Here is an 18,117-nt window from a genome sequence, read left to right on the forward strand (position 1 = left end):
CTCGCTGTGTTCTCACCTGGTGGGGCGGCTCTGGTGTCTGATCTTATCAGGGCACAAACCCCATCGTGGGGGCCCCACCCTCATGACCTCATCTGAACCTAATCACCTCCCAACGGCCCCACCGCCAAATACATCGCACTGGGGCTTCGACATAGGAATTGCGGGGGACACAACTCGGTTCCGGCAGGAGCTTCTCTGGGTCAGTCCCAGCCTACAGACCAGCTGGAGAAGGGCGCTGCTCCTGCAGGCAGGCCGGGCGTGGCTCCCAAGGCCCCCAGAATAAATGGAAATCTGCCCAGTGGAGGATTTGAGTGTCTTTTATCTCTAGAATCCAAACGTTCCCAGCAGCATTTGTATTTTCGCCCGGTTCCGAGCAGTCGGGCGGGGAAGCGGCGGGTTTGTTCCCGCCCATGTGCGGAGCTGTGAGGCCTTCAAAGGGCGTTTGAGTGCGGGCGCTAGTGGCCTGGTTCCGATCCGTGGGCAAGAAGTGCTGAGGATAACTCGTAAAGCTCAAGCTCCGTCCTGCAGAAACCAGCTGGCCACGTGTCCGGGTCGCCTGTTCCTGGCTTTTCATCTTTCACTTCATGATGCGACTGTGTGGGATTAAAGAGGAACAGCACAGAATTGAGCAACTCTTGCGGCTGATGACACTTATGACAGGTCCGAGGGGGCCGCGCCGGCGCCCAGTGGCGGTGGAACCGGGGTGCGCCAGCCCCCGCGCGCGCTGGCTAGGCCGCGGCGGTGGCCCGAGTCCCACCTGAAGTTGGATGTGCTCAGCTTTGTGGGCGCGCGACGGGTGAGGGGCCCCCGAGTGGCAGGAGGCGGCTGCTCCTGGGTGGGGATCACCGAGGGCGCCGCGCAAGGGCGCCGCGAGGCCTGCGTCCCGCGCGCGCTCTCACTGAAGCGGGTGCGGAGATGGAGAGACGGGTGGAAATGCAGGACACGCTAGGGCTCCCGCAAGGCCGGAGGGCACGCTGGACGCGCTCCCTCTTCCCGGTTCCCGAGGCCTCCCCGGCCCCTCCCCCGTTTCCCCGGAGAGTCCTTAGTTCCAGGAACTCGGCTGCGCTACTTGGTGAGGAGACTCGACGGCCAGCACCAGTGACGCTGCCGCGAGGACAGGACGAACGTGGCTGGCAGCTCCGACCAGATTCCTGTGGCTACCGCCCACGTCCTGCCTCTTCCTGGAAGACCCCCCAGCCACGTACCCCGGGCGTCGGCCTGCTGCAGCCTCCTTTGCCTGTTCCTCTTTACCCACAAGCTGTGCTCCTGCGTATTTCGGCTCCGGAGCGCGGAGGTGTTTTCGAGGGGGGAGGAGTGACCCCTGAGAGGGAGGATCAGCCTTCTCAGGGCAGGCGAGCCCGGCCAGCAGCGCCCCGCCCCCCCATCGTGCTGCCTCCTTTATCTGCATTTATCGGGGGCAGAGGACGCAAGTCCCCTTTGCGCCAGGATGGGTCTGCCCCTGGGGACTGACGGGGAGTCCTGCCTGTGGCCTGGCCTTCCACCCCTCTCCCCGGGCCACACGCAGAGCTCCCTGCGGCTTGGCCTGGGCCCCCTGTGCCACGTGGAGCTCACTCCTCACTCCTCCCGCTGCCTGCCGTCCTGCCTTTGGCCTTCTCGGTAGCCCCGACCTGCCATCTGGGTCCTAGAAAGCCCAGGAGGCGCACCGTTGCCACTTCATCCCTGTCCTTTGTGACCCTCGGAAGTCCCGTCACCGGAGGCCCTGTGGTCTGACCGTCGGACGAGAAGCTGCGGACTCTCACCCCAGGGGAGGGGCGCCGAGGTTCTGGTTCCCCTGACCAATCACTCAGGCGACTTTTGTCTCGAAAAGGGAGCCAAGTGCACGTTGTTTTAGTGAAATCTATTCCACGTTACAGTTCAACATAAGCCTCACTGAATTCAGTATCTCTCTGTGGGAAGCAGAGCAGGACGTCAGAGACCCTGTCCTGCGGCCCCACCCCCAGGGATATTCTGTTACTGCTGCCGTGTGTCCCCGAGTGCTTGTCGCGTGCCTCGTAAGTAAGCATGTGATTTTGGTTTGTTTGCCTCACGCTGGTGGAACCCCCATGTCCTTCCACACGCGTTTGGCTAGTCTGGCGTGGACCCTCCTTGTCCCCATCCTTGCAACAGCGTCATGGGCTTCCGTAATACAGGTCCTGCCGAAGGACACTTCCGTGCCGACCCTGCGGCCCTGTGTGTGCACGTGGGTCAGGTCAGTTTCCTGGGGCGTCTGTGACAAACTGCCACACGCCGGGCGGCCGAAAACATGAGAAATCTGTCGTCTGGGTCCTGCAGCTGGAAGCCTGAGGTGCAGGGAAGGCCGTGCTGCCCCTGAAGCCTGTAGGGGAGGGTCCTTCCTGGGCCTCCCTGCTTCCGATGGTGCGATGGTGCGGGTGAAACGGGGCGCGCCCTGGCTTACAGACGCGGCGGCTCGGCCTCTGTCTCTGCCTCCGTCGTCGGGGTGTTCCTGCGTCTGTCCTCACGTGGCCGTCTTCTTAGAAGGACACCGCTCCTATTGGACGAGGGCCCACCCTGCCCCCGTGGGACTGCCGCAGCCCTGCTTCCAGGTAAGTTCACGTTCGGAAGGTAGGACCTGAACACGTCTTTTTGGGGACACAAGTCAATCCACAACACACAACAGAACAGGGTCCTAGACGACGGCTGAGTCAAAGCACACCTGCTTTAGATGGAGGAGAACCAGCCAGCGCAGCAGGCCCTGCAGGCTCTCTGGCCACCAGTGACGCCTGCCCCCCGCCCCAGGACTCTTCCGCTCTAGCCCCGGCCGCCTGCGCCCCCCTGAGGCCTGGGCGGTGCAGGGGCTTCCAGATGGCCATCACCCCTGGCGCTTCTCCAGGTCACGCACCTGCTTATCCTGGTGTGTTGTTGGCCCTTTTCTTTACAGCTCATTATAAAGAGTTATCCTTCCTCTATGCTATTAGTTTATTTTATTTGAAATCCGAATGGGGTCATTGGCTCTTTTTTGGGAGGGGACAGAGCATCCCCCCTCTCTGGGCTGGCCTCAAAGTCCAGGGCAAGGGCTCCAGGCAGTGATGGGAAAAACCCTATGGCACCCACCGGGCAAGCAGTGGTGACTTGGGGCTGCAGAGCAGTGGGCAGGGTTTGAGGGGACAGAGGATGAGAGTTGTCACAATCTGAGGGAGGCCTGGACTGGAGGTGCCCACTTGGGTCCATCCCCCTGCAGGTGTCCCCCAGGCTGGGTGTCCCATATGGCCCAGCCTCAGGGGCCTGAGGGGTCGTACTCTCCTCCAGCCTCATAGTGGTTTCAGGGCAGCAGCTGCACAGGGCAGACCAGGGCTGAGTTTTAGCAGCTTATTTAGACAAGAGAAGCCAGAAAGCTGCACAAGGAAAAAGGAGCACCAGAACTAGCCCAGCAAGACTTTTTTTTTTTTTTTAAGATTTTATTTATTTAATTGACAGAGACACAGCGAGAGAGGGAACACAAGCAGGGAGAGTGGGAGAGGGAGAAGCAGACTCCCCGCCGAGCAGGGAGCCCGATGTGGGGCTCGATCCCGGGACCCTGGGACCATGACCTGAGCCGAAGGCAGACGCTTAACGACTGAGCGACCCGGCGCCCGCCCAGCAGGATTTGTAAAGTAAACATTATTGAAGCACAACATACATACAGATATGTCTCAAATGGTGAGTATGCACACAGATGAGTTTTCACAAAGTAATAATGTCTAATTTGTGGGTAATCTTGTTATCAATAGCTTCTAGACCAGGAAGGTATGATGGAAATTTAAAGCATTCTGAGGGTTAGAAGGATGTAAATGTATTATCTTCATGAATTATGAACTTAAATGTGCATGTTTCTATTTCTCAAGTGACCACTAAAAGAGGAGAAGAGTATGATTCCCATACAAGTAGAGGAAAACAAATGAAACATGAAAAGAGAAAGAAAACACAGAAAGTATAAAATAAACTGATAAAAAAAAACTACTACTGGGGGTGCCTGGGTGGCTCAGTGGGTTAAGCATCTGCCTTCAGCTCAGGTCATGATCCCAGGGTCCTGGGATCCAGCCCTGCGTCAGGCTCCCTGCTCAGCGGGGAATCTCCTTCTCCCTCTGCCTGCCCCTCCCCCTGCTTGGGAGCAGGCGCTCTCTCTCTGTTAAATAAATAAAATCTTTTTTTTTTTTAAGACTTTGTTTATTTATTTGACAGAGAGAGAGAGAAAGAACAAATAGGCAGAGAGGCAGGCAGAGGGAGAGGGAGAAGCAGGCTCCCCGCTGAGCAGGGAGCCCTACACAGGGCTCGATCCCAGGACCCTGGGATCATGACCTGAGCCGAAGGCAGCCGCTTAACCGGCTGAGCCACCCAGGTGCCCCAAATAAATAAAATCTTAAAAAAAAAATACTGGTACTAATATTGCAAATCAACTAATACAAAATAACTACAGTCTGTAGTTAAAAGACAAAGACTGTTGGACTGTATTTTTTTTTAACATTTAAAAAAATTTTTTAGGAGAGGGTGACAGAGAGTGCATAAGTGGGGGGGAGGGGAAGGGGCAGAGGCAGAGAGAGAGAGGCAGGCTCCCCACTGAGCAGGGAACCTGACACAGGACTCAATCCCAGGACCCCAGAATCATGACCTGAGCCAAAGGCAGACGCTTAACCAACTGAACCACCCAGGTGCCCTTGTTGGACTGTATTTAAAGCAATAAGAACCACTTATGCTGCTTCTAGGGACACATCTGAAATATAAAATTGACACCCATGGAAAGGAGTGTGCAAGACAAACCACATTAACAATAGACTGTGGGCAGAGGTGTAAAGAAGAACACAGCAGACTGACAAAATGTTCAATTTACAGGGAAGAGCTAGGCTTCCCTGTACTATAGGAAGAGTTCTAAACTTGTAGGCAATTAATAATTGCTTCAAAATACATAAAGTAAAAATGACAGAACTACAAGGAGAAATTGACAAATGCCTAGTCTGAGTGATGTCTCCCAGGGAGCTATTTCATGGGAATCAGTGGGCTGAGGGTCTTGAGGACAGGGGGTGTCTGGGCAGAAGAGAGATTGGGGTATCAGTTGCTAGACGAGTATCTGGGAAAAGGAAGTGTGGGGCATGCTACTGCTTATTAGCTTCATAAGTACCAAGGAACTTTATCCTGATTTAACACTTCAAATTAGAATAGGGGTTTGAACAAGGTCTACATGTTGCATTTAATGGAAATGTATCTTAAATCTGTTAATCCATAACAATTTCCCTTTCCTCTTTTTAAAAAATTCTTTCCCATTTATTTTTTGGGAAAAAACAGTCATTTGCCCTATTAAGAGGATTTGAATGACTACATCCCTACTATATCTTGTAATATGTTCCTCTTTCCCCTGTGTTTTCTATACACTGGTAGTTACATTCAGAAACTTGATTAGATCAGTTTTGTTTCTCATCAAGAATGCTCTGTCCGCGGCACTCTGCAAGATTCTATTGCTTCACACCAGGAGGCACTTAATACCTCTTGGTAAAGTTAGGGTCACTCATGGGTTCTGAGGGTCAGATGAATCCTCCATTATGTTCATCAATCTCCCACCTATAGGCTTTCACTACCACTAAGACATTGCCAATGATTTCTTCTGCATTTATTAGATGGAATTCTATACATAACTTTCTTTCACCAATCTGTTTATCCTGAAATACAGTTCATAGGGGAAAGTCAGAATGGATGTGATTCTTCATTTACCAATTTTTAATTTTTTTTAAAGATTTTATTTATTTATCAGAGAGAGAGACAGAGGCAGGCAGAGGGAGAAGCAGGCTCAAGGAGCCCGATGTGAGACTCGATCCCAGGACCCTGGGATCATGACCTGAGCTGAAGGCAGACACTTAACCAACTGAGCCACCCAGGCATCCCTTCATTTACCAGTTTTTAGAATAATAGATTGCTATAGCAGCAACCTTCAAGATGACTAATGGAGTGGGTTTTTATAATATTTTAAACTTATGCATTTTATATATTTGGTATGTTTCTATTCAGGACAGCCATTATTCTTTTTGATGCTGAAATTGTTGACTTTTTGGCCATTCAGAGCCCTTCACTTTTGTCACACTGTCCCTCTGGTAGGTCTCTTTCTGGGAGGAACCTAGCTTTCTGGCACAAGATATCCTGAACTCATTTTGTATTATTTCCTTCCCCAAATTTCAAAGGAGCCCTACTTCCTTTTAAAGAGAAATGGTGAGGGGCACCTGGGTGGCTCAGATGGTTAAGCATCTGCCTTTGGCTCAGGTCATGATCCCAGGGTCCTGGGATCGAGCCCCACATCGGGCTCCCTGCTTGGCCGGGAGCCTGCTTCTCCCTCTCCCTCTACTGTTCCCCCTGCTTGTGTTCTTGCTCTGTCAAATAAATAAATAAAATCTTTTAAAAAATAAATAAATGAAGAGAAATGGTGAACTCTCCCAAGAGTGTTTGTGTTTACTGCTGGGAGGGGCCTAGGAGCACTGTCCACCCAGGACCAGAACATTTCAACTAAAGTTTCACGGTGGGAGGTGGTCGCCAAAGCATACAGAACCCCAAATACAGCTAGGTAAGGAGGACAGGGCTTCTGCCCACTTCCCCTGGGTGGTTCACCCTCATTGTGCACTGCCCTTGATGACTAAAAGTTCCATTTTATTTTGCTTTTTTAAAAAAAGATTTTATTTATTTATTTATTTATTTATTTATTTATTTATTTATTTATTTATTTATTTGACAGAGACACAGCAAAAGAGGGAACGCAAGCAGGGGGAGTGGGAGAGGGAGAGGCAGCCTTCCCGCGGAGCAGGGAGCCCGATGCGGGGCTCGATCCCAGGACCCTGGGATCATGACCTGAGCCAAAGGCAGACGCTTAACGACTGAGCCACCCAGGTACCCCTAAAAGCTGCGTTTTAAACCTGTGATCTGAACTGCTGTCTCCACCCGGCCCAGGTCCAGTCCTGGTTCCACCCGTCCTGACCATCCCAAGGGCCCCTCCACGTGGGCTGTGAAAATTAGTAAAAGGTGACCTCGTTTAGAATGGGGCCGAGCGGAGCTGGGAGGCCACCAGGGGGAGCTCTCACTGCCCGACTCTCCCTTGCGGACCCCGCTGGGACCTTGCCAGTCACTACAGCTTTAGAGCCCCACGGGGAGGAAGAACGGTTTCCTCCCCCCTCCCCCCCCCCCCCCCCCCCCCCCCGCCACCAACAGCTCAGCCAATGAGAAGCCACTACCCTCCCAGCTCGGGCCTGGCCAATAGGCTTTTTGTTTACAACAGCCCCTCCCAACGCCCCCTTTCCTCCATAAAAGAGTGTTCCGCTCCTTGGTTCCGGGCACTGTTTTGCCCTAACTTGCTCGTCTTGGGATTGCAATTCTCTGCTGTTCCTGAACAAACTTCTCTCTGCTGGTAAAATAGCTGGCAGTTTTGTTTTAGGGTTAACAGGGCCATCAGGATCTGCTGCTTGGACCCCTGGTCCGTGCGCCGCGGTGGGGGGGCTGCCCTGCCTTGTCCCCAGGGCTCCACCAACTCTGCACCCTGCTGCTGGAAGCGCGCCAGCCACTCTAGCCGTGAGCACCTCCTGTTTGGGCCTCTCCGACGCCGGCTCCCAATGTGCAGCCAAAGACCCAGAATTTTTAAGAACCTTCCCTCTGTGCTCAGGTCGGGGATGACCGACATTTTCAGGGGAGCTGTGGCTTAGCTAATACTGTTTTCTCTGTACTGAATTTCCGGATTTGGATCATCCTACTGGGGTAAGGTAGGAGAACATCCTTGTGCTCAGGAACACTAAAGGATTTTTAAATCATTTAAGTGAAGAGGCATGATGTCTTGAACCTGATCTCAAGTGGTTCAGGAAAAAATGCAGACACAGACACAGGGACAGAATGCAAACTGCCGGGGAATCTTGATAAACGGAGTTCTCTGTACTTAGCAACTTTCCTCTAAGTTGGAAATTATATTTAAAAATACCCCCAAATGGGGCGCCTGGGTGGCTCAGTTGTTAAGTGTCTGCCTTCAGCTCAGGTCATGATCTCAGGGTCCTGGGGGGTCGAGCCCGGTATTGGGCTCCCTGCTCTGCGGGAAGCCTGCTTCTCCCTCTCCCACTCCCCCTGCTCTCGCTATCTCTGTTCCTGCTCTCCCCCCCCCTCTCTAATAAATAAATAAAATCTTTAAAAAGCATTACCCCCAAATCCCCAGGAGGTTAAACACAAAACCTCCCATGGCCCTTGGTGACAGTGGTACTGGGAGCAAAGCCCCACTGCCCCCCCCCCCCCCCCCAGTGGCCCTCCTCATCACGGCCCACCCCACGCTGGCCCTCCCTGCTACAACACGGGGTTGCCCAGGTCCTCCTGGCCAGCTGGACTCCTGTCATGCTCTGGCACCATCTGTCCATGCGGGCGGTGTCCGTCTCTGTCAGTCCTGGTGCGAGGATACTGGTGTGGCCCACTTCCTCTGCCCTTGGGGAGCAGCTGGGGCAGAAGGACACACAGGGCGAGGGGCGCATCAGGCTACTTTGCAGTTTGGAGACGAAGCCAGAATGAGTGGTCCCTGTACCTCCAGGAATGCTGGAACAGGAAAGCGGGCCATGCCAGAGCCAGGTGGGCCGGTCACACCTTTATTAACACCGCATTTACCAAATACCTGAACACCACGGGCCCTCACCTCCACGCGCCCCCGCCCCCCACTCCGTCGATCCCGGCTCTCCTCGAGGCGGCTCCCGCTGCAGCGTCAGTGTTCACGCTCTCCTTCGACTGGGGGACGGGAAGAGCTTGATCCCAGGACAGACTTAGCAGAGGGAGCGGTGTTCTGTGAGGCCCCGGGTAATGAGAACCGCGAAGAGACCTGGGAGCCCGGGCGCGACGGGGTCAAGGACTGGGCCCGAGAGCCCCGGTGGGGCGAGATCAAGGACGGAGCCCGGGAGCCCAGGCGGGACGGGGTCAAGGACGCGACCCGGGAGCCCGCGGGCGGTAAGTGCTGGGATGGAACCCATGAACCCGCCTTCGGAGGGGCCTGTGATGGGATCCCGGAGCCCACATGCGATGGGAGCAATGACCCGGAGCCCGCGCGCGACGGGGCCCGGGGAGCCGCGCGCGATGGGGCTGTGGAGGGGGCGAAGGACCCGAGACGTGGGGCGGGCGGCGGCGGCGGCTGCCACAGCGGCGGGCCGTCGGGGCCCCGGCGCAGCCAGCCATGCACACGCGCCAGATCCCGCGTGTCCTCGTGCTCGCGCCGCAGCTGTTCACGCTGCTCCAGCAGCTGGCGCCGCGTGTCATGCAGCAGCTGGGCCCAGCGAAGGAGCCGCAGGAGCTCCTGCCGCAGGCGCCCGTTGTCAGCCTTGATGGCCTGCGTGTGCACGATGAGCGCGCGCGCCGCCTCCCGCTCCGCGCGTCGCGCCAGGGACTGCACACGCTGCCGCGCCTCGCGCTCGAAGGCCGCCTTGTCCTCCAGGAAGCGCCCTTTCACGCGGTGCAGCAGCTGCGTGTGCTCCACGCGCATGTGCAGCAGCTCGCGCTCCAGCGCCCGGATCCGGGCCAACTGCTCCAGCTGCAGCTCCTGCGGCGGGGGCGCGGGTGAGCGCCGGGGCGCGGCGCGCCCCCGCCCCGCCCGCCGGGCACGCGCTCACTAGCCTTGTAGGGCTGCAGCTCCTGCACCTGCCGCGCCATCCGCGCCGCGCGCGCCTCCATCTCCAGCAGCTGCGCGCGCACTCCGTCCTCGCGCCCGCGGTACAGCGAGGCCAGCTCGGCCCGCTGCCAGTGCAGCTGCGTCAGGTCCACGCGGTGCTGCTCGTCCAGGCGGACGACGGCCTGGGCGCAGCGCTGCGCGCGCGCGCCCACGTAGCTGGCGTAGAGCCGGTTCTCCTCGCGCAAGCGCACCGCCTCGCGCTCCAGGAAGGCGTTCGCCTGCAGCGCCCGGTCCACGCGCGCCTCGCAGGCGTCCAGCTGCTCCGAGAGCAGCTTGTACTCGCGCTGCAGGTACTGCCCGCGCTCCGACAGCGGCGGCTCGGCGCCGTCCCCCGCCGCGCCCGGCCGGCGCCCCGCGCTGGGCCCGCGCTTCCTCTGCGGCGCCATGGGCTGGGGCCTCGGGCGCCGGCACGCGCGCAGGCGCTGCCCCCAGCCCGCCCCTCCAGCCTAGCCCTTCCCTTCCCGCGGCGCGAATATTCTAGCGGGGTGGGACGCGTCCCCGGGCGAGAGGTTGGGGGAGGCGGGATCGGGGTGTGCGGGTCGGGCAGGGGTCAGGGTATCGTCTCCAACCTTTACTCTTGGGCTCTTCCGGACCCTGGCCGTCCGTCGGGGTGTGCCCACCCTTAGTAACGTTGGCGTTCAGCCTGCGCGGTCTCCGTGGAGACACAACTCAGGCGCCCTCCCCCACGGCCACCCCGTCGTCCCGGCAACGGCCGACTCCCCTCCAGCCCCTCGCCCCGCAGTCGGTGCGTGACGGCCTGCGTGTGCGCCCTGCGGAGGGCCGACCCCGCACCGGCAGGACTTGGGCTTCCGGAGGAGGACGCTGCTCCCGAATCTGACAGAGCCAGCGGCGGTCAGAGCAGCCCCCACGCTCCACGTGCCAGACTTGGGCGCTTCGCCGTCTGTCCCCGAGTGCACTCTCCCCCCGCACCGCGTCGTCTCCCCCATGTGGGGAGAGGGTTCCCCGAGTTCCTGGCCTCCAGCCGTGAGCAAGCCCCGCCCCCGTGCTGTGAAACTTTCCAGCCCTCTGGGGATCCTGGTTTTCCTCGAAGCGCTTCGTGATGCTTGACACTCCTTCTGGGGGCCCCCCCGAGGGAGTTAGGGTTACTGGGAAGATCGTGTCCATTCGGATGCCATCGGTTGTCCACCGTTTCTGTCTTTGGAATTTCCTCTGTGGGGTTCCTAAGCCCACACGTGCGCACCTCTTCAACTCATCCCACTGACCAGCCCTTGGTCAGCTTCCCTTCCTAGCTGGCCGGGATGGCTGGAGAGGAAGGGGTCCACCCGGGGTTTTGCTGTTGCCCTTTTTGCTGTGACATTGTGGAAAGCAACGCCATAAACCCTTCATTTAATTCAGTCTCGGCTAGGATGTGAGCAGTGCTAACATCACCTAGCAGGCCTGGCCTCCCACTCTGTTAGTTGCCCCCCGAAGGAGGTGCCTCTCCATCCCCTTGGACCTGCAACTTAAATCTGCACCTGGTTTGGTCCTGTCATCATATAGTTCATCTTCTGTCAAGGTCTGTCCACGTTTGCCCTAGCGTGGACAGATCTGAGAATTGTCCACTGGCGAGTCTGTGAGGCGCATGCTCTAAGGAAACCCACATCTGTAGGAAGGCTTTTGTGGGAAACCACCTTCGGAGGCTGGTTCCAGAGCTGTGGTAGGTCACTCGTCTCTCTGGACTTGCTCTAGCTGGCTGCGGCTGCATGGAACATGGGGCAGAGCCTCTTCAAATTTACAAGTAAGAATAAAATGACACACACTCAAGACAATGGAGAATCTCCATTTGGTGTTAAAATTTGAAGAAATGTTGGTTCATAAACTTAAACAGCATCTGAATGTCGGCCTTAAATGATGTTTTTTATCTTCTGCTTTTTTGAGGAGGCTCCTCACCCAGCATGGAGCCCAGTGTGGGGCCTGAACTCACGACCCTGAGATCAAGACCTGAGCCGAGATGAAGAGCAGGAAGCTTAACTGACTGAGCCAGCCAGGTGCCTCTATATGGTTTTTGTTTTTAATCTGAAATTGGTGCCTAACTTCTTTTTTTTTTTTTATTTGAGAGAGAGAGCATGAGAGGGGGAGGATCAGAGGGAGAAGCAGACTCCCTGCCGAGCAGGGAGCCCGATGCGGGACTCGATCCCGGGACTCCAGGATCGTGACCTGAGCCGAAGGCAGTCGCTTAACCAACTGAGCCACCCAGGCACCCAGGTGCCTAACTTCTTACAGAAACTTGTGAGAAGACCAAGTAGAGTCTGGGAACATCACGTGCGACGCTGTACTGGGGGCTTCACAGAGCCCAGTGAGAATATTTGCTGCTTCTCTCCAGGGCCTTTCCAACCGGGGGCTCTCTGCTTCCGGGACAGACCGCTGTGCTCTCCACCTGGCCACCCTCAAGACCTGGCAGGGGCCACTGTCCCCGTTTGCCAGAGGCGGAGGGCCCCTCCCAGGCCGCCCCTGCCCCTCCCGGGCTCCAGCGCCGCAGGCGGCCATCGCAGGGGGACCGGGGATCTGGTTGGCTCCGCCTTTTAATTTCTGGTGCGAGGTGAGGGACTCAGCCGGCAGAGGTTTTTAAGTTGTCTGGGCCTCCCGGATTTCTCGGTGCTTCATCTTCGCTTTACGGCTCACAGATGCCTCCTCCCAGGAGAGGTCTGGCAAGCGCTTTGTTCTCCTCTGCCTCCAGTTTTCTTCCCAGTTCTGCAGTCTCAGCGGAATGGGTCGGAGAGCTGCGTGGGAAGCCCCCGCCCCGCGCCCAGCCCTCGTGCAGCCTGGGGGTGGCCAGACTGCGGCCCAGCCCCACGGGTCCCCAGCCTGGGTCCCGCCTTCACCACCTTCGAGCCCCGCGCAGCCCTGGCTCGGCTCCTTCCCGGCCCCTCCCCACCCGCGCCATCCACTCCCCCTGCGCCTCTGCCCCCCACTCGAGTCGTGGCCTCAGTGTGCTGGGCTTCGCCACAGACTGGTGCGGATTAGGGGAAGGCGGGGACCCTGTTTTCCCTGCTTCCTAGTGCAGGCCTGGGAGCGCAAGGGTGATTCCAGGAGCAGCCCCTCTCCCGGGGAAGAGGAGAGTGCCTGGCCTTGGGGTCAGCTGACATGCACTCCCAGGGGCCTTTCATGTATTGGTGAAGGGGTGTCTCTCTTGTCCCCCAGGTACCACAGCTGCCCACAGAGACAGGACTAACTTCCGAGGGCTCAGATTCAAAGCCAGGCCTTACCTAAGACATTTCTCCCCACACTTGGGGTTCCTGCCCCCCTCCCACTGTGGATAGGGTGGTGGTCTCTGTCCCTCCAGACTCAGACTGGGGAGGGTTTGGGGTGAGGGGTCACTCACCTCCTGGTGGGAACTCTGAACTGGAAAGACACTAGGAGGAAGGAGGTGAGCAGTCTGCTCAGCTTCTGCCAAGGCTGCCCCCTCCCCCACTCCTGTGTGGTCAGGTACTCTCCCAGCTCTCTGCTGGGGGCTTGCCATGGACCCCCAAGGCAGGTTCTTGGGTAGCTGCTCATACTACTCCTCAGTACTCAGTACCCACCACACATCCCCCCCCATCCCCCACCCCCTAGTCAGGCTTCTCAAGGGCCCACTCTGACCCCTGTCTTGCATGCCTTCCCTACTCAGCTCCTGAGACTTGGGGTGAGCCCCCTCCCTCAGGAGTAGCCAGTGGGGCTGGGCTATGCTTGACCCTGAGGTGAGCACTTCCAGCGGCCTCTGCTCCCATTTCACAGATGGAGAAACCGAGACACAGGGTGACTTGTCCAAGGACCCCTGGAAGCACTAGGGCTGTGACTTGGACATTGGTGGGCTCGTCCCACAGTGCAGACTACCTCTTGGCAAGTCTTTGCCCATCTCTGCACTGTGACCCAGCCTCCTTTATGGAGCCCCGCCCACAGCAGCCTGAGACCAGCACATGGCTAGTGCCCACGACCCTTCTCCCTGCTAAGGCCAACCAGACCTGGAGAATTGGTGGGTTCAGGGGATACCAAAGACCTGATTGATCTCAGCCAGTTACTGAGCAGTGAGCAGAGGCAGGGACCCTGGGGAGTCTGGTGGTAGGGATGCCCCGGCCTAGTACCTCGTCCCTTGATTAGAAGGACAGCGCTGATGGTGATCACCACGGCCAAGGGGACAAAGGGCAGGAACGTGAGCAAAGTCCAGGAGAGTCTGTCTATCCAGTGTGTCCTCTGGCTGGGGTCAAGCCCTGGAGGGCCCAGGCCTGGCTGTTCTCTGGGCCCTGGGTCGGACCCAAATCTGTCCCCTTGCCTATATCCTAGTTTGGGTACTGCCTGCAGACCTCCCCCCTCGCCACCCCGCCCCCGGCCCACATCCCCAGACCAGGGTGCTGGCTCTAGGTTGGGCAGGCCGGCCAGGACCTTCCTCAAGGGCCTCCCCTTCACAGCCCGGTACCTTGGAACCTGTGCCAGACCCACACCAGGTTCACGGTCAGCCCCAGGTGGAATGCCCAGGTCCAGGCCATGATGTGCGTCAGCTCCCACAGCCACGGCTGCCCCTGCAGGAAGCGCTCTGCCCTCCCGGACACATGGTGCAGTGAGGGCCCTGAGCCCTGCCATGGCTTCTTAGGAGCAAAGGCAGGCAGAGCCAGCGGGCGCCCCTGGGTGTGTGCATGGAACACACGAAGGCCAGGTGGGGCTCCACGGTGATGCTGCGGTGGTGACCCAAGGCTCTGGCCTGCTCTGGGTCAGCAGGGTCGCAGCTTCGGGGCAGGCCTTGCTGGAGCCCAGGGCCTGTGGGCTTGGCTCCCTACTCCTCCCTGGAGGGGGTCAAGCCAGGAAGGCTCAGGCTTGGGGTGTGGCCCAGGTCAGCCTGCATGCCGCCCTCTCCAGGGGTGCTCACCTACCTCTGTTTGTGAGGAAGAGAAAGACAAACAGAAGGATGCCCAGTGTCCAGAGCCCCCCGCAGGTCCCGAGGGCGATGCCCACGCCCACCTCTGTAGGCTGGCTCAGAGATGCCCCTGAGAGACAGCTATGAGGGGGAGCCCAGCCAGGGGCACACCTCCTCCAGCACCCTCATGATCTCAGACATGACCACATCTACTCCCCCAGCGTGCCTTCCTGGAGTGACCAGGAGTACCTGAGTCCACAGCCCATGTCAGGAGCAGGAGAGAGGAAAGCACGGCTTTAGAGACCCAGGTGCTGGAGGAGTGTACCAGGTCCATTCCAAAGGGTGGAGGGGCTCTGCTGGAGACAGGGCTGGGCAGTGGGGACGCAGACACTGAGGGTGGGGGCGGGGGCCACACACCTGGACTGTGACCCGCAGGAAGGGGCGGGGCCCATGCACAAGGACTGTGACAGTCTGCAGTCTGGGAGGTGGGGACCCTGTGAATTTGGTCTCCTGAGTTACAAGGAGGCCGGTGATGGATGAAGCAGGAGGTTCTGACCATATTGTTTCAACCCGGGTATTTGATCTGCCGCCCCCTCCCTGCCTGCTGGCTGTGGGTCTTCTGGACAAGGCCTCCCTAAACTGCCATGTATCAGCTAAAAATTAAATACACAGTCCACTTTTTAGCTAATGCGTAATAAATGCCCCAGTTGATAATGTGCTCAAAACAAAGCTGGGGGTTACAGCTGCATGCAACAAAATTTATTGTTGGCTATTGGACAGGGTACAGTTGGACTGCGCAGACATACGGCCCCAAGAGGAAACACATAATAGCAGCTTTAAAAACAACTAATGGGGGCGCCTGGGTGGCTCAGCCGGTTAAGCGTCTGCCTTTGGCTCAGGTCATGGTCCCAGGGTCCTGGGATCGAGCCCCGCATCGGGCTCCCCGCTCCGTGGGAAGCCTGCTTTTCCCTCTCCCACTCCCCCTGCTTGTGTTCCCTCTCTCGCTGTGTCTGTCTCTGCCAAATAAATAAATAAAATCTTAAAAAAAAATAAAATAAAAACAACTAATGGATGAATCAAATGCCCATTGAAAAATTGACTTGATAATTAAATGTAATGAAGTCCACTTTGCAGAATTCTTTTTTGCTGAAGTTCACTGATATTGGTACAATTTTGCTTATGGGCTACATTCTCAGTGGCAGAGTGGCGGGGTCAAGACCTCCTCTAGCTTGGCGTTCGTGAGGGAAGGCACGAGAAAGAGGGGCTGGCCTGCCCACAGTCCCATAGGTGCTCTAGCCGCCTGCCACCCTCAGCAGCTGCACGGGCTGCTCCACACTCTCCCGGGAAGAGGCTCTTGCCGACAGAGCTCGCTAAGGATCCTGCTGCCCCTCTCCTGGCCCATCAGTGGGTCCAAGTCTCATTTCCTGCAGCCTGGCCAACTAGCTACCAGTCCTCCCTCCGTCTCCATCCACGGGCTTTCTCCTCTCCTCTTTCTCCTAGTGGGCGTATTGCTTTTCAATCTGTATTTATATTTATTCTTGAATATATTTGGGGAATGCTCCCACTCATTCAGTAGATGTGCCATTTCAGCTAGGTTATCAAATTGATTGATGTGAGGTTGTTCATAATACACTCTTGTTATCTTTTTAATGTTTGAAGAATCTGTAGGATTGTACTGTCTTTCATTCCTGACATTGGTAATTTCTCTCTGAGTTTTAATCAGTCTACTTAGACTTTATTTATTCAAAGGATCAGCTTTTCATTTTTAAATTTTTTAAATTTATTTTTTTTTAAGATTTTATTTATTTGAGAGGGAGAGCATGAGCAGGGGGAGGGTCAGAGGGAGAGGAAGAAGCAGACTCTCCAATGATCATGATCAAGGAGCCTGACAGGGGCTACGATCCACATGATCGTAGGACCCTGAGATCATGACCTGAGCCTAAGTCAGATGCTTAACCAACTGAGCCACCCGGGCACTCCCAAGAGTCAACTTTTTTTTTTTTTAAAGATTTTATTTATTTATTCATGAGAGACAGAGAGAGAGAAGCAGAGGGAGAAGCAGGCTCCCAAGGAGCAGGGAGCCCGATGCGGGACTCGATCCCAGGACCCTGGGATCATGACCTGAGCCGAAGGCAGACGCTTAACCGTCTGAGCCACCCAGGCGCCCCAAGAGTCAACTTTTAATTGTATTGTTTTTTTCTCCTGTGTATACATTTTCCATTTCGATGATTCTTACTCTTGTCTTTACTTCATTCTTTCTACCTACTGTGGGTTTAATTTTGTCTTCTTTCTCTAGCATTTTAAGGTGAAAACAAATCTTTTTTTTTTTAAGATTTTTTTTATTCATTTGACAGAAAGAGACACAGCTAGAGAGGGAACACGAGCAGGGGAGTGGGAGAGGGAGAAGCAGGCTTCCTGCGGAGCAGGGAGCCCGATGCGGGGCTCAATCCCAGGACCTCGGGACCACGATCCGAGCCAAAGGCAGACGCCCAATGACTGAGCCACCCAGGCGCCCTGAAATCTTGTCTTTTCTAATATAAGCATTTACAACTATAATTTTCTCTCTAAGCACTGCTTTGGCTGCACCCTGCACATTGCCACATCATGTTTTCATTACCTTCCAGCTCAAAATTGTTTCTAATTTCCCTTGTAATTTCTTCTTTGACCCACTGTTTATTTATATGTGTTGCTTAATCTCCAAATCTTTGGGGATATTTTCCAAATATCTTTCTAATATTTAATTCGAATTCAATTCTGTGGGATCCGAGAACATACTTTGTGTTATTTCAGTCCTTTAAAATTTGTTGATCTTTGTTTTATGGTACTTAGAATATGGTTTATCTTGGTGACTTTCTTTTTTTAAAGATTTTATTTATTCATTTGAGAGAGAGCACAGGCAGGGGGAGAGGCAGAGGGAGAAGGAGAAGCCAACTCCCCAGTGAGCTGGGAGCCCAACATGGAGCTCGATCCCAGGACCCGAGATCATGACCTGAGCCAAAGGCAGATGCCCAGCCATTTGAGCCACCCAGGCACCCCATTATCTTGGCGACTTTCATACACATTTGAAAAGAGTGTGAGGGGCGCCTGGGTGGCTCAGTCGGTTAAGCGACTGCCTTCGGCTCAGGTCATGATCCTGGAGTCCCGGGATCGAGTCCCGCATCGGGCTCCCTGCTCAGCAGGGGGTCTGCTTCTCCCTCTGTCCTCTTCCCTCTCGTGCTCTCTGTCTCTCATTCTCTCTCTCTCAAATAAATAAATAAAATCTTTAAAAAAAAAAAAAGAAAAAAAAAAAGAAAAGAGTGTGTCTTCTGTTGGTGGCGGGGGATTGTTCTATAAATGTCAATTAGGTCAAGCAGGACAACAGTGCTGCTCAGGTCTACTACATCTTTATTTTCTGCTTGCTTGCTCTACTAATTATTGGAAAAGGAGTGTACATTCTTCAACTGGCTTGATTATTTCTTTCAGTTCTCTCAGGTTTTACTTTATGTATTTTGGGAATTTGTTATTAGGTGCATACATTTTCAGGATTGTAGTATCTGCTTGACGACTTGACACTTGTACCATAATGAAGTGTCCCCCTTTCTCCCTGATAATATTCCATGTCCCGAAGTCTACTTTGTCCAGTATTAACACAGCCACTAAA

The 18,117-nt window shown here is 55.7% G+C and overlaps 1 protein-coding gene across 1 annotated transcript; it reads right to left on the reverse strand.

The window, feature by feature from the left end:
• Positions 1–651: 651 nt before the first annotated feature.
• Positions 652–10,035, reverse strand: CCDC166 (coiled-coil domain containing 166). The gene is made up of 5 exons (XM_035012282.1): positions 9,595–10,035; positions 8,810–9,520; positions 8,630–8,718; positions 8,350–8,436; positions 652–898 (listed from the first exon to the last, which is right to left on the reverse strand). The coding sequence occupies exons 1-5, from the start codon at positions 10,033–10,035 to the stop codon at positions 652–654; spliced, it is 1,575 nt and encodes a 524-aa protein (XP_034868173.1).
• Between the last annotated feature and the right edge of the window lie 8,082 nt (positions 10,036–18,117).

This window comes from Mirounga leonina, unplaced genomic scaffold (genome assembly GCF_011800145.1).
Source record: "Mirounga leonina isolate KUSES-001 unplaced genomic scaffold, KU_Mleo_1.0 Mir_165, whole genome shotgun sequence".
Lineage (NCBI taxonomy): Eukaryota > Metazoa > Chordata > Mammalia > Carnivora > Phocidae > Mirounga > Mirounga leonina.

What these genes read in the sequence shown, in the direction of transcription:
- CCDC166 (XM_035012282.1), bottom strand. Translation starts at nt 10,035, where the DNA reads ATGGCGCCGCAGAGGAAGCGCGGGCCCAGCGCGGGGCGCCGGCCGGGC. An exon ending in CGTCGCGCCCGGGCTCCCAG is followed by an intron (nt 8,719 to 8,809) that starts GTCTCTTCGCGG and finishes CCCGTCCCCCAG; the next exon opens with TCGAAGGAGAGCGTGAACAC. An exon ending in ACCGCCCGCATGGACAGATG is followed by an intron (nt 899 to 8,349) that starts GTGCCAGAGCAT and finishes CACCCGCTTCAG; the next exon opens with TGAGAGCGCGCGCGGGACGC.